The sequence below is a fragment of the Artemia sp. Qi Xiang Cuo genome, chromosome 16, assembly GCF_049724085.1.
Source record: "Artemia sp. Qi Xiang Cuo chromosome 16, ASM4972408v1, whole genome shotgun sequence".
Lineage (NCBI taxonomy): Eukaryota > Metazoa > Arthropoda > Branchiopoda > Anostraca > Artemiidae > Artemia > Artemia sp. Qi Xiang Cuo.
In genome coordinates this window covers 28,466,053-28,480,648 of record NC_142809.1, presented here as the reverse complement: position 1 = coordinate 28,480,648, position 14,596 = coordinate 28,466,053, and the positions used below count along the sequence as shown (strand labels likewise).

The following is a 14,596-nucleotide window of genomic DNA, read 5'->3' as shown; positions in this document are numbered from 1 at the left end:
ATTACTACAAGGATTGACTTGAACAGAGTAAGAACTTTAAGGGAATCTGAATATTTTTCTTTCCGCAAAAGAAAGTTCATTTTTTGTGTCAAAAAAATCCAGTGTTGTATATGCTACTTTAAAGCATTTTCAAAAAAATCCAGGATGATAAAAGGTTATTCGATGGTCTAAAGATGAAAACTCCCTGTTTGCAGACATGAGGATATACAGGCAGAAGCTCAACCTTGTAATAAGACATGTACGCAGAATTTGATTTTGGAGGGGTCCAAAATTTTAGACAGGGCACAAATTAAAAAAGAATGCAAATAATTGGAAAACCATTTAAAGAATATAAGAAACCATAGCAAAAATCACAATAGTCTTGTGATTTACAAAAAAGATCCCTAACGGGTAAGGCTCCCATGCTGCGAACATGAATGCTTATTTTTATCAGTAGTGGGTTTTCTTTAAGAAAGCAGAAATAAAACGGGTTTTATTATCTACTTCTATCGAAACAACACGCTAAATTCCCTTTAGGTTTTAACTCATATACGGTACCATAGTTAATAATCAAAGCTCAGATAAGTTATAAAATGTAAGAAATGAAATGTCTTAATTTCTGGTAAGCATAGTGGTAAGCCCCTAAACTAGAATGTTACCTCATATTTTCATAATTTAACCTTTTCTATCATTTTGATAGTATGGGCCCCATCCTAAACGAGTTCTTAGTCCCTTGCTGCTAAGGCAAGATTTTTATTTCTGAAAACGGTCATCACAAGCCCAGATGGGCTTGTTTTGCACTTTAAAATAGTGCACAGAGTCTGTAGAATTTTATCAGTCTAAGAGTAGACGTTGAAAAGGTTTGTTTTGGTCGTTGCTTCCCTATCACCTCTCTGCTTACTCAATTTTTCCATTTTTCCGTTTCCAAGAAGAATAGTTGCGCCAAACAGCTTCTGATTCCTTTTCTTAAATCTGATTTTCCATTTTCCACTTGTTAGTTTGACTGATCTATTTAATGTACTTCTTCTTAAATGGTTGGATATGCTGGAAAGACTACTGGAAGACTGGAGTAAGGCACAGCAGCTGTATTCTGTACACTCAAATAACCTAATTTGAAATTTTTATTTCGCTAAAACTTTCTATTATTGTTTCGTCAAGGAGTGAAAAAAGAGGTATTTTAGCTAAAAATTGGTAAAAAGAGCGGTTATCCCTGACACTTGAGTGAAAGAGTGAAATGAGATAAAAAGAGTTAAAAACCGAAAGAGTAACATTTGGCACCTGGTGACAAATGGAAACCCTTCATTTAAGTTTTTATAAAACTTCTGCAGTGTAAACATAAGGCTAAACCGCCCCCTAAGTCCCTAGCTAGTCACCTACTGGTAACCGTTCATGTTCCTTTATAATAGTTTTTGTTCAGCATAGGTGATCTGTTGTAATTGTTTGGTCTCCCCTTAAGAAACATATATTAAGGGGACGGGGAGGGGTAAGCGAATTGTCCTAAAATCGTGACCTATCTAGATCGTTTCTTTTATTTTCTTCTTTTTTTTTGCGCCGAAAACTTACAGAAAAAAATTGCCCATTTTCAGAAAAAATATCGTGCCGTTTCCGAGAAATGAAAATATATATATATATTTATATATATATATATATATATATATATATATATATGTATATATATATATGTATGTATATATATACCTTGATATGATTTTTTTTCAGCCAATTGAAGAAATCGAAGATAGTCAGCTTTTACCTGGAGCAGTGGCGACAACAGGTTCTACCACCCAGCCTTCACCACCATTGCGACCATTAGAGGAGGCCTTGAATGTTAACATGAGTATACCTGATGCCCTTGCTTCTGTTAGAGATTTTATACATCGTAGCCAAGTAAATTATGTTAACTTAGTGACAGCTTTAGAAAACTTGCCTGTTAAAGGTAATTACATACCTTTTCTAGGATTTGCAAGGGCTGAAGGCCTGATGTGTCAATTGTTGCGAGCTAGATTACTGAATTCCGCTGAAAATGTCGTTATTTCACCCAAAAACAGAAAAAAAGGTTCATAAAATGCGACATTTTTGTGAGTTTGCAAACTTATTGTCTCAGATATCTTCTGCTTTTGGTCAATTTCGCCCTTTGCTGACTTTCTTGAAATTTTTTGTCATATTCATGACTTTCTCGTGTAGTCGTATATATTCTCGAATAGTGGTGAGAATTTTTTTTCTCTTACCCTCATTTATAAAATCGATTTCAGCCAACAAAACCTCTGCTGCGGACTAGGTCATTTTGTAAGTCAGAAATAAAATACTTATCCTCAGGAAATGTTTGGGACCATTAAAGTTTCACTGTGAAAGCTGTTATAACAAGACTATAAACCTCAAAAAGAAATAAATCTCTTACGAAACTTTGAATTGTGTCATGAAAATTAACACACATACCATGTTTTTAAGCTGTCAAATTATTAAAATTTTTCCATCTTTGTCCTTGTTTTAACGTTTGAAAAAAGAAAGAGAGCCTGCAAAATTAAAACATCATCTTCAGAAAAAAATGTTGAATTCGCATATTTACATATACATACACATAAAATTTACGTACATATTGTTATATTTGAACAGAAAGGGTCCTCTGAGATTAACCTGAGGACCCTTCCCCTGGAATAGTCGAAAACCATGGCAAAAATGCCCCCTCCCTCAGGAAAAATCTCGTCTCTTTCACGAAATAAATAAGAGTTCCGAATAGGGACATGTCCTTTTATTAGACTGTGAAACAAAAATATAAACAAAGGCTCTAAATATTTCGATGACACGGTCGGTCATTATCATCAGTAGAGTTACTAACGTATCAAAATTAAAACAAACTGTATTTATACTAAACAAAATAATCACTTCAGGGTCAAAGCAAGTTACCTATCTTGCTTGACCCTAACTTTGCTTGCAAACAATTGACTTAAAGAAGTTCACTAACTGTTCATGAATTTTTTAATACTGCGTTGAATAATGGTGGTACAATTTTCTTCAAAATTTTCTAGAAAAGGCAGTGTGGTCATGGAAAAAAATACCAACGTCGTATATATGGGGATGAAAGACCCACTTTATAATCACCAACATTTCTTTTGCTATTAGAAGAACAAGATGATAAATTTAGCACCTATAAATTCAGCATTTTTTTATTTTTAATTAGAAGAATATTCAACACAGTATTACAGAATTAAAGAAGGGTTTGTGAACTTTTTAAGTCAATGGACGGGTAACTTGCTTTTACCCTGAAGTGATTATGTTGTTTAGCATAAATATAGTATGTTTTAGTTTTGATACGCTAGTAACTCTACTGATGATGATGACGACTGTGTCATTGAAATATTTAGAACCATTGTTTTATATTTTTGTTTCACTATCTAATAGTAAAAGGACCGGTCCTATTTGGAACTCTTATTTATTTCGTCATAGAAAAGGCAGTGTGGTCGTGGGAAAAAAAATACCAACCTCGACTCTTTCTCTAAGCATCAGTCCTCTGCTCTTTTGCATGTTACTGTCAGTGTAAAACCCAGACATTTTTTATCTGTTGATGACTTCTGCCACTCCTCGGTTTGTCTAGTGCACCCCTGGACTTCCCTCCTTCACTGAATTGTTAAAATTATTTGTGATTATTGCTCGTCTGTGTTGCTAGTACGGATTCCCAACATGCACCCAGTAGAGGGTGTAAAGTTGGGGGAAAGAAGAGTCCAGCCCTATCCCAGGCAAAAAAATTAAATCAGAGTTTGTGGTTCCTTTCGTGTTTTCCCCTAATTTTCCTCCTTTTATTTTTTCATTCATTTTTCCTCTCTCTCCCTCCCACATAAATTCTTACTTTTGTGCGTAAGGAATACACAGAGGTCGAGTCATATACCCTCTATGTGCATTTGCTCCGGGTATGGTCAAGCTTCACTTCTTGCGCTCTTTAGCTGAAATAAATGAAAACAAAAATTGATCATCAATAAAATGTGGAATTTTACGCAGATAAATCGTCTTTTATTACCTAAATAAAGTATCCTGTTACTTCGCTGAAATTGGCTCACTAACCTCAGTTCCAAAACAACTATACCTTAAAACATGGTTTCAAGATATCTTTTCCCTTTTTTTTCTCCCAAAAAAGAATTGCCCAATCTGTGTCTCCACTGCGTTTATATTACTATACGCGATAACAAATATTAATATAAAATGTAATATTTATAAAAATAACTATAAATACTCACGAAAAAATGATGCGAAAATGCCGTCAAAAAGGCAAAGAAACACAAGTCAATCTCAACTTCGAACATGTCTGCATTTTCATACAAGCAACTATCATCGGTACTTTCATAGCAAGCTACCAAATAAAATAATGGAAAGAACATTAGCATGAGATACCACTAATTTTAAATGTCCGAACATATTTGCACTGGAAATTCGATACTAAAGGTCAAAAATGTAAATAGCATGAGTCTACAATAAATAGGACTTCACCAATCCCAGATTGGGGATTCTTCTTCTCTATTTTTTACTCCAGCAATATAACAGTTTAATGTAAATTCATTCTTTCTTGGAGAAGGAGTTTTGTTTACAATGAAGAAGTAATAATCAAGTTGCAAATGATGTTCTGCTGTTTCTGCATGGAAATCTAAGGATCGAACAGGACTTAAACATTTTATTTTTTGATAAAATTTTTTGTGGGAGTGTGATAAAAAAAAATGTAGGGATTATTTCAGATGCTTAATCTATTTAATCATGAGAAAGGGCTTTAATTTAGTAATCATTTGTGGAATTTCAGGTCCGATTGGTAGAAACGTACCTGATTTGTTGATCCTAAAGGCAATATCGCAATCAACCTTGTTGTGTTTGGAACAGTGTCACTCATTATTGCAGAATCAAGCAAAGAAATCTACTAGGAAAAAGAGGTCTCAGCCATCCCGATTGTAAGTTTTTTTTTTTTCTAGTTTCCAATGCATTTCTAATAGATTTAGCTTCTTTGGTTGACCGAACGTAAATGACAGAAGTTGTGTTTCACGTAGTAAATGCTTCACTGGTTCTTTAAATCCCTCATCTTCTCTCTTTCTTTTCCTATTTTCTTCTATTTTGAAATATAATTAAGAAAACCCGTTTTCTTAATTAGAAAATGAAATATAATAAAACCAGTTGCATATATTAGATTTATTAGTGTAAAGTCCAACTTAAGCCTCAAGCTCAATCAGCTCAATGGGCAGGGCATTTGACTCTCAATCTCCGATTTGCGGTTTCGAGCCCGACATTAGTCATTCTATTTTAGATTATATTAAGTTTTCGATAAAAGTTATATTTGCTGAAGAAAATCGGTCGTAGACTATTTTCTGCGTGCAGATGGACCAAGAGTTCCATTAGGGGAGGGGGAGGGGATCTTTTCTCTTCGTAAATGAGCATTTCCAAAGTTAAAAGAGGATTAAGTAGAAACCTTCAGGGACAGTTTCGTTGGTGTGAGAGAGGGGGACTCAAGGTGACTTCGAAGTTTATATTGAATACCTATGCTCACAAATAAGTATGCTCTACATTTTTTCTTACTCATGTCGTCTGACAGCCTCCTTGGCTTACTAAATAAAAAATTAAGCAACTATAAAATGGGAAGTAGATAAAGGATCTTAAATTTCCAATCCTAGAATATCAGAAATATTTCTTCGCAGGTAGAGATTTTCAATGGTGCAAGGGAATGAGCAAAATTGGGTACCTGGCGTTTTATGTCTGCCAAAAAAAAAAAATGTGAATCTTAGCAAAATCAAATGGAGACGTTTGAAGAAGAAAAATTGACGGTTGTTATATGTTATAGTGTTATGAAAACCTAACTCCAACTTTAGATGTCTTGTCATTTACATTGTTCAGTGTTTGAAATTTTTGCAAATTATGTTGCATTTAATCGTCACACAGAAAATTTTGCTCAAAACCGAATTGTACATCTTCCATATTCTAAAATTGAGCCATTGTGCTCCTATGTGTTCTGTAGATATTCTTATCTCATCCTGAAAATGATTTCTCCATATTAAGAGATAGGGAAAGTAGCCATTTTTGAAGTAAGGATGGGTTTGATGGAGGCACTTTTGGTCTCAGTGTAGTGGGAAGCTAAGACTAAGCTATGCTAAGACTAAGCTATGCTCCGTGGCTTCCCAAAATCTTTTACTACAATATTTTCCAGTATATGTGGGCAAAAAAAACTGCGGCTGGGACCAAAATTTTTCAGCATCTCTAGCTCTAACCTTCGGTTTCCACTGATGCGACTCAAGGGTAGCGGTTGCAGGAAAATCGATAAAATGTTCACTCAGAAACGGTTCGCTACAGCCGTTGAACCGCTAAAGATATTATGAGAGGTACTTAGATATTATATTGACCAAACTGTTGTTCTTGATCTGTTGTAAAACCGGTTTCTCTGTGTGCACTCGGAGATAATTAGCTTAGCCTGAGTGAGATAAATTACTGTGCAGGAATATTTTAATTAAATATTTAATATATAGAATTGCTTAGGTAAGGTATTTAATATTATGAATTCAGGGCGGCTTGTTTTCTATAATTCTCTGTTGTAGTTTCCATAATTTTATTTCTTAAGTATCATATTTTATCATATTTTTTATTATTAACCTAACTTCACTTCTTGAGTGTGGTCGGTATAATATGTAAGTGTGTTATGAGATATTTAAAAAGCATATGCACAAGAATAGGCTAAATCAAGGTCTAGAAGCCAAGAAAAATATTCAAAGGACTAACCTGTATTATCATAGGCTAGCTATACCAAATGAAGAATATAATTGTTATCTTCTATGCTCATTTCCCTGGAAATATCCCCCCCAGGACTCGCGTATTGAAGTCTCGTATTGAAAGGACACGATCCTTATGCTGTTTCTCAAATATTAATGGAAAACTTTTGATAAACATGTTTAGTTTCTCAGTTAATGCAATTTATGGTTGTACAAGCTTTCAATTCAGAATAATGGATGCGATTTTCAACGGCTCAGTAAAAATATTTCTACGCAGCCTTTAAACCGTTGTGACGCAGAAATTTACAGCAAAAAAAGAGAGAAATTTTGACAGATTTTTGCGGGAAATCGCATCAGTAGGAACCCAGGGTAAGACTCAGGAAGAATGTTCAAACATGCTTTATAAAATAAAGCTACTGTTCAAATTTTTTATCCGCTCTTGCGGATAACGACCATCGTGTTTCTACTCTCGTGCAAAAGTATTAAATTGTGAGATACATCTTCTGATTTTGGGTAAGATGGTATTTTGTTTGGCATTCAAAATGTAGGTTTTGAAATAACATCTACTAACATACATATACTATCTTAGAATGTAATGTAGATGGCAGTAGAATATTTTCTTTCCTCAAGTCAAGCTAATAATTTCAAACTGCCATCAGCCTCTTGGACAAGACTGACTTTATGTGTATAGGCTTTTTGGTTTTTTGTATTTGGTTTTGTTTTTTTCGTGTTTTATTTATTATGTCTTATTCTTTTTTTTCATTTATTTGCCATTCTTTGAAAACATCTCGTTTTCCTGAGTTTTTGATTTTCGGATTTGTGACGTGGCAGAGATTTCAAAGTAATTTTTAGGATTTTGTGGTATGTTCGATTCATTATGGTTTTTGTTCTTTCTTTGATTTGAGCTTCATCATGGCTCACTGGCAGTGGTTAACTATTTAAGCTGGGCGTTGAAAATCTTATTCGTCTTAAAAAACCAAGAGTTCCTCTGCGCCAATCAGAAATAGAGCTTCAAAGAATTATTTTGGCTTGGAGCCAAATTCATACTTGAAAAATTAAAATTTCATCCTTGAAAATTGTATAAAAATGTTAAAAATAACAACTAATTTTTCCTGAAATATTGGTGCAACGCTTTTGGTTTGTTTGTTTTTTGTTTTGTTTTTGTTTTTTAGTTTTTGATCTGCTCGATGTTTCTGTGCTACTGTTAGTGCTTAACGCAGCTCCACCATTTGCCTATACAAATGGCTGCGTTTTGCTTCTATCTTTTGGCCCGCTTGAGCTGTTTTAACGTGCAGCAATTTAAATTCATGGCCATTATGCAGAAGAAAATTAAATGAATATAAACCCTCTTCAAAAAAGAAATGATGAAATTCATCAAATATACGTCAGATTTACACTACACGCGCAACTGGTAACTGTCTTTTTCCAATTGTTTCAAAATATACTAGAATTATGAAAACTAGCAGTATTTCAGTATTAATGGTAGAGTCCTGAATCTTCTCAAAAAAAAAATAACAAATCTGTGTCTACTTTGTGCTTTTAATTTGCTTATTTGTGTTTTGTTTTTCTTTTTATTTACCAGAGGCTCGGGTTATAATGGTCAGTCAACATTTTTTGTTCCATCCTCAATCGACTAGAAGAGGCGACACTTTTGCATCGAGGTAATACATTCGGCTCTTAGTTTGGTATAATTAAATCGCTTTTTTGGTAATTACTAACTAAAGATTCCGGTAATATTTTTATGTTATAGCCTGCTATTCAGTTTTGACACCATAAGCGGGTAACTATTAATTTTTGACGCTTTCAGTACCTAAATAATTGGGTTCATGAAATGGTGGATTTGTTCAAAAGCCTGAATTTGGTAAATTATGCGAGATTGTTGATTTGTCGATTTTATTTTACCTTTTTCGCAAAATAACATCGTGTACCATTTTCTATGATACCTAAAACTGCAACTGCATAGAACCATTTTCTTGCTGTGGATATGTTTTGATTTTGAGTGGTAATAATAAACTCCCGCAAATATGTTAACAATATATTTAAACCTTGCAATGAGAACACAAGCAAAAACAGCTTTAAAGAAAGTATGAAAATTACGGATTAAACATAAAGATCTTTTCTTTGATGCTACAAGGATACTTTTAAAAAAGGATAGTAAGCATCCCAAATTTCAATGCCTAAAGAGAGAAGGAGAGGGAGGCTTCTTATTTTAGAGACAAACAAGACAAGAAAAAAGAAAAAGAAGAAACAAACTTTCATTATTTGGCTTTTACCCTTTTCATTTTTTTGTTTATTTCATTTCTTTTTTTTTAGGTCCTAGAAACTTTAGTTTTATTTTCTTCAAGTTTTAACTTGTGCTTTTTGTGTGTGTATGTGTGTTTTAGTGAGGTTTATTTTTCGCTGTATTTGTTTCCTGGGTTATTTTATGAATTTTATCTAGCTTCTCTTCTTATTTTTCTTCTTTTAATTGAGAAACTTTGGTGTATGTACAGGCGAAATATTCTCGGTCTAAATGTTTTTGTTTTGCTTGTTTTTACTTGTGTTTGGTTAATTTGGCTTGGATTTTTTAATAAATTCAAATAACATTAATTCTAATGTTACGGCAGTTACGCATTGCTTATTCGTCAAATCTTAAGGAAAAGTGGTACCAGACGCAACTTTTGGGGATTCCCCTTGTGTTGGTTATTGTTTCCTTGGTTACGATATATATATATATATATATATATATATATATATATATATATATATATAAACAAATTTTGTCCATTACATACATCTTCTACATTGTCAAATTTTAAAGTCTTCGTTTTCGTATTCAATTATCCCTGAAAAGTACCCTTCAAATTTTCGCCCCGGAGTCTACCAGCGTCTTAACTTTTCCTAAATTTCATCCTTAAATTAATTTTTAACACCAATAACAAGACGCCTATGTACTTCTCTACTTCCTTTACATTCCTCTTATTGTCATATGATCTGTTACTCAAATAATTCTTGTACAAGCCCGTCCTTCTATTAATTAAACATAAGGTATTTTCACTAATATTCCTAGCTGCGTTTCTAACTTTCATCCCTAAGGCACCATAAGTGATGTCACAAACTATTTTCTATAAATCATTCCATCTATCGTGTAAAATTGTCAAATTTTAAACTCTCCAGTTTAGTATTCAGCTGTTCAGGGAAAGTTTCTCTCAGATTCTCTTCTTAGAGTATACAAACGTCAGAGCTTCATGGAAGGTAATTACCCTTCCAAAATTTCAGTTTAAGATTAATCCTATGGTGGTCTTGACTTTAATATCAATAATAGCCCTCCTATATCGATCCTGCCAGTCTTCAGTTTACAATAATATAATCAATAAGCTTAGCTGTTAATATCATGTTAACTTATGGGGCATTAATGACCAAATACTATATTGGTTATAACTAGATTCTTATACGTACCTATAAAATTGCAGTAGTCTGTTACCATTACTGTTTTCTTTTCCTATGCCAAATTTACCTAGGCTAGAATACCATCTATCCCTATTCCTACCGACCTGGGCATTAAAATCTTATGAAAATACTATATTTCTACCTAGGATCCTGTTTATTTGTTCCTTGAAGTGTATGTGAAATTCCTCTGAGTCACTAGTATCCCCCTCAGTCCGTTATGCAGGAGCATATGCTACTAAGCCTCATACCTTGTACTTTGTAGTAGCAAAACGAGTAGAATTCTATTATTAATACCTTCCCAACCTAAGCAAGATTTAAAAAATTCCTTATTAATCATGAGCCCTACTCCCCTCTTTTTTCTCTTGTTTGGATTAGTATGGAAACGCTTTGATATAACCACATCGCCGGGATCAAATTCTGAGCCCTGCAGTATTTTGGCGACAGTTGAATTTGAACTCTAGGTCCTGTCTAGGTTGTGAACAATCCTACTGCACCACCACAGGATTCCTTGCAAAGTCACTCCATCCTTCCCATTTGTATAAATAAATTCTATATCATTTAATTCTGTGTATTATTCCCCTGGGAGAAGGCTCTCTGGAACTCTTTGCAAGTTCAGTTCAAAAGGTCGGAAATCGTTTGTCTAAATGTCAATACAATAGTTGTTTCTTTGCAATTTAACGTTCAAAGTCGCAATTTTCATAGTGGAAAAATCGTTACAACTGTCTTGGCCTCAGGAAAATCAATGGGTCCCACTCGTGTGGGTCAGGGACTAATATATCATATCAAGTTCGGATCTCTCATGGACTGAGCATCTCAGTATAATTCGATCCTCTTGCTCCAAGAAGCTAGGAGTTATCCTAAGATGCAAATGTCTCCTCCTTGATGAGTCTATTCTGCCGATATTCATTTCGTGCAGCAGACCTGTCATGAAATATGCATGTCCCCTCTTCGCTGGTGCACCAAAAAGTCGCATCGCTCCACTCCAATCGATTCAAAGTCGAGCACTTCGTACAGAAACCTCTGACAACACGATAGTTTAAACCCCACAGTTGATCCGGAAACGCTTTGACGTGGCTTCCATGTCGGTTTTCTATAAATACTTGTATAACCCTCCATCGGAGGAGCTATGAAAGCTCGTTCCTGACAGAGCAAAGCCCTTGCATTTACCAGGACTAGCGGCATATCAAGCTGCGTATCAAACCTGTTATGAAGCCGCGAAGCCTGTAATAAAAAAAAGTCTGCACAAAGCGCAGCGGGAAAAGGGGAAAAAATGTTGTATAAAAAAACAGGAAAAACGAAAGAAATTCACATTTGGTAAAATAGAAGAGTTCATATTTTTGAACAGATATGAACAGATCATATCTTTCATATCTTTATGTGGATCAATGTGATGTTTGTCTTCAATTCCCCCATATTGGATTGTGTTTAAAAACAACAAATTTGGTGTTTCTCATAACCTTATATCAGAAGATAACAAGTGCTAAACAGACCTATAAAATATTACAATTACGCAACTGTTTTATCAGGACAAGTTTTCTGTTTGTATCACCATACTGGATTTTGTTTAAAACACAGGTTTCAGTTTACTAGATAGTCTCATACCAAGAAAATAACTAACATGATTATACAGCCGTTGTATTTGAATCAGTTCTCTGTTAGCATCACTGCACTGGATTTGTTTAAAAACAGAATATGCAGGCTTCTTCCGTTTTTACATTTTTTTTTTTTTTTTTTTTTTTATGCCTGTTTTTCCATCTTTGCATGGTTTCTTCTCACATTTGTCGACTGTTTAATCTATTTTGTTTGTTGGTTCTTCCCTCTTAGTCTTGCTTTTAAATGCTTCCAGGTGCGAAGCCGAAATATTTGGACTTCTTTTACTATTAAAGTAATTTGTTTGCTTTTTCGCTATAGTAACTAAAAACGTTTGACTTGTTATCATATATTCGTATATTTTAATTGGTCAGTATCACAGTCCATTTGTGCAATTAAATAGGCAGTAGAATTCAGCCAATCAGGAGGCAACTTACTCAACGTTGGGTATAGAATATTCTTGCTTAAGCCATAATGGTAGAGCAGTTTGAGGAATTTAAAAATATACCAATATAAATCAAGCGGGAAAATCCCTGTTAATATAATCCTAGTTTCTGTAAATACATCCTGATTATGACAAGATTTTTGTATTAATGTTGTTTCTTTGTTTAAAGGCGATCATTCAAGCAGAAGTAAATCATAGGAGATTTTAGCAGCAAATTGACGCATTTTCTGGAGAAGCTGTAAACCACGTGCCTCGTGTGTTGAAGTTCTATATCTTGTTCTTACTCTTGTCTGCTTTCTTGCTCATTACATTTTTGTTGTAATACTTATTTTCTAAAATATATATTCTAAGTTAAGCTTCCAAAATAAAGAAAATTACATGTATCGCTGTCCTTGAAAAGTAGAGCCGTATTACAATAAATCAAGTTTTAGTTAAAAAGAATGAATTCGTTTGTACAAACAATACATTCCGAAAGTAGATTAATTGTAGAAAAATAAGGTTTGAGTGATGTCTCTTTCAAAGCAATCGCGACAATAAAGAATAAACTATTATATAAAACGCAGTTCTGTGAAAGCGAAGGTTTGGGCATCCATCCTATTACAACCGTTCTTGGAAAGCGACGGAAGGGGAAAAATTGAGATTTTTGTGCTAGAAGATTATGCAAAAATGTTATTGCTTTAGCTTACTTACTTTGCTTTTACTGTTTGTGGGAACCAGGCGATAATCCATCATGCCTGACGCCAATGGAAGAACAGATGACTGACAGTCCAACCCCATATGTCAGCAACAGCCTCTTCTGCCATTTTCAGCCAATTCTTATCCTGACTAAATCCGTGTCGGGAAGAAGCCAGCGGTCGCTTTTTCAAGCATCTTTTTGCTTTAGTGCGACTTGCTGTCATATTGAGTTGTTTTTGTATTAATAAAAGTGTCTGAACCGGAACCTGAAGCTGGATATGGTTTAAGATGACCATCATGGTGTGTGTCCCAGGAATTTCAGTTGTCGTTGATTTTGTTTGAGCAATTTCAATTGCATTTGGCTGTGAGGCAAGACAGTATAGAAAAAAGGGCCAAGCGACATCATTATGTGACCTACGTAACCGATTTTGCGTTCCACAAACAGCTGACGAAACCTTTGCTGATGACACAAAAGAAAAAGTGTAAGGAACTATTATACATAAGATTTAATTCCCTCATATCCCTTTATAGGTATTTTAGAAGACCACACTGCCATTCCATGACGTATAAATAACAGTTCAATAAGGACAAATCCTTTTATTTGACAGTGAAACAACAAAAAAACCTTTTGTTGTTTCACTGTCAAATGAAAGGATTTGTCTCTATTGAACTGTTATTAATATATCCATTTATACTAATAGCCGTATAGAAGATTGTTTGATTTCACTGATCTTTCTAATAGTTTATAACATTCCGCCCCAATAATCAAATATTTAGCTTCCGTTTGATTAAAGCAGTGTTTCCACGTCCAAGGACTTGACATTTTTGATGGATTTCTAGGCATTGCATAGACTTTTCTGAAAAGGGATACGGGATTATCTAGGGATAATTGACATTCCTAGAGATTTTCGCGTTCGAGAATGAACTGTTTGTGATTTTGAGGCTCAAATAAATGATTGGATTTTCAACATTGTACACGTTAATAGTCCACAGTGTGTAATATATATGCAGCGTGCTGGATGATCCTTATACTTTCGAATCGGAATCGAAAGGAAGATACATTAGGTACATTCTTTAATAAAGCAGGCAATAAGTAGATAAAAGCTGAATTTTGCCTGATTATAGAGTACAAACCTATTGTAGCAAAGTGGATTGATCCTCCACTTGGCAACAAGGGGCCCGGGGTTTGATCCCCGCCGCAGTAAGGTTGGGTGACAAGCTTGCTACTTGTCCCTGTACAAAAAGACCCAACAATTGAAACGTCGATTTGGCGCCCTATGCGCCAGCAATAGTTCTGAATGGCTACAGAGTACAAAGTTCTTTGGGCATGTCTCCCACCCAACTGTGTAAATCAGTGATCAGTTGAGATGGTGCCCTATGAAAATTCTGAAAAAAGTGTAGTCTGATGAATGTGAAAAAAAAACTATCCAACTCCATTTAGTATCAAGCCCAAACATTCAAACATGTCTTGCTCTTTTCTTCTTCGCTAGAAGTAGTCGGCCTTGGAGATTTAGAAGCAGTCACTACTGCTACAAAGGGTTATTGAAATACCGTTTAAATAGATTTCGTCAAGAGAGAACGCTCAGCATGGGCGAAGAAGCCTAGAATTGGAAGCTACTACAACTGCATGTAAAACAGTGCGAACGGTCACCAGCTGTAACTTCAAGTTTGTAAACGGTAGCCATTCTCAAGACGAAAGATTATGGGCTGGGTTGCATATTTTGAAATCCTGCTTTGGTGGTATTTTTAT

At 34.6% G+C, this 14,596-nt stretch overlaps 1 protein-coding gene across 4 annotated transcripts in view; it reads left to right on the top strand.

Moving 5' to 3' along the window:
* The window catches only part of LOC148942750 (oxysterol-binding protein-related protein 11-like), a 58,508-nt gene extending 45,960 nt beyond the window's left edge, over positions 1–12,548 (top strand). For 2 of the 4 annotated variants that reach the window (XM_089102112.1, XM_089102113.1), the window contains exons 4-7: positions 1,699–1,915; positions 4,763–4,907; positions 8,290–8,368; positions 12,341–12,548. In XM_089102112.1, coding sequence (XP_088958238.1) covers positions 1,699–1,915; positions 4,763–4,907; positions 8,290–8,344 — 417 coding nt within the window. In that variant the 3' untranslated portion in view covers positions 8,345–8,368; positions 12,341–12,548. The remainder of the gene's footprint in view (positions 1–1,698; positions 1,916–4,762; positions 4,908–8,289; positions 8,369–12,340) is intronic. The other 2 variants (XM_089102115.1, XM_089102114.1) reach the window with 2 other exon arrangements.
* Positions 12,549–14,596: the final 2,048 nt, after the last annotated feature.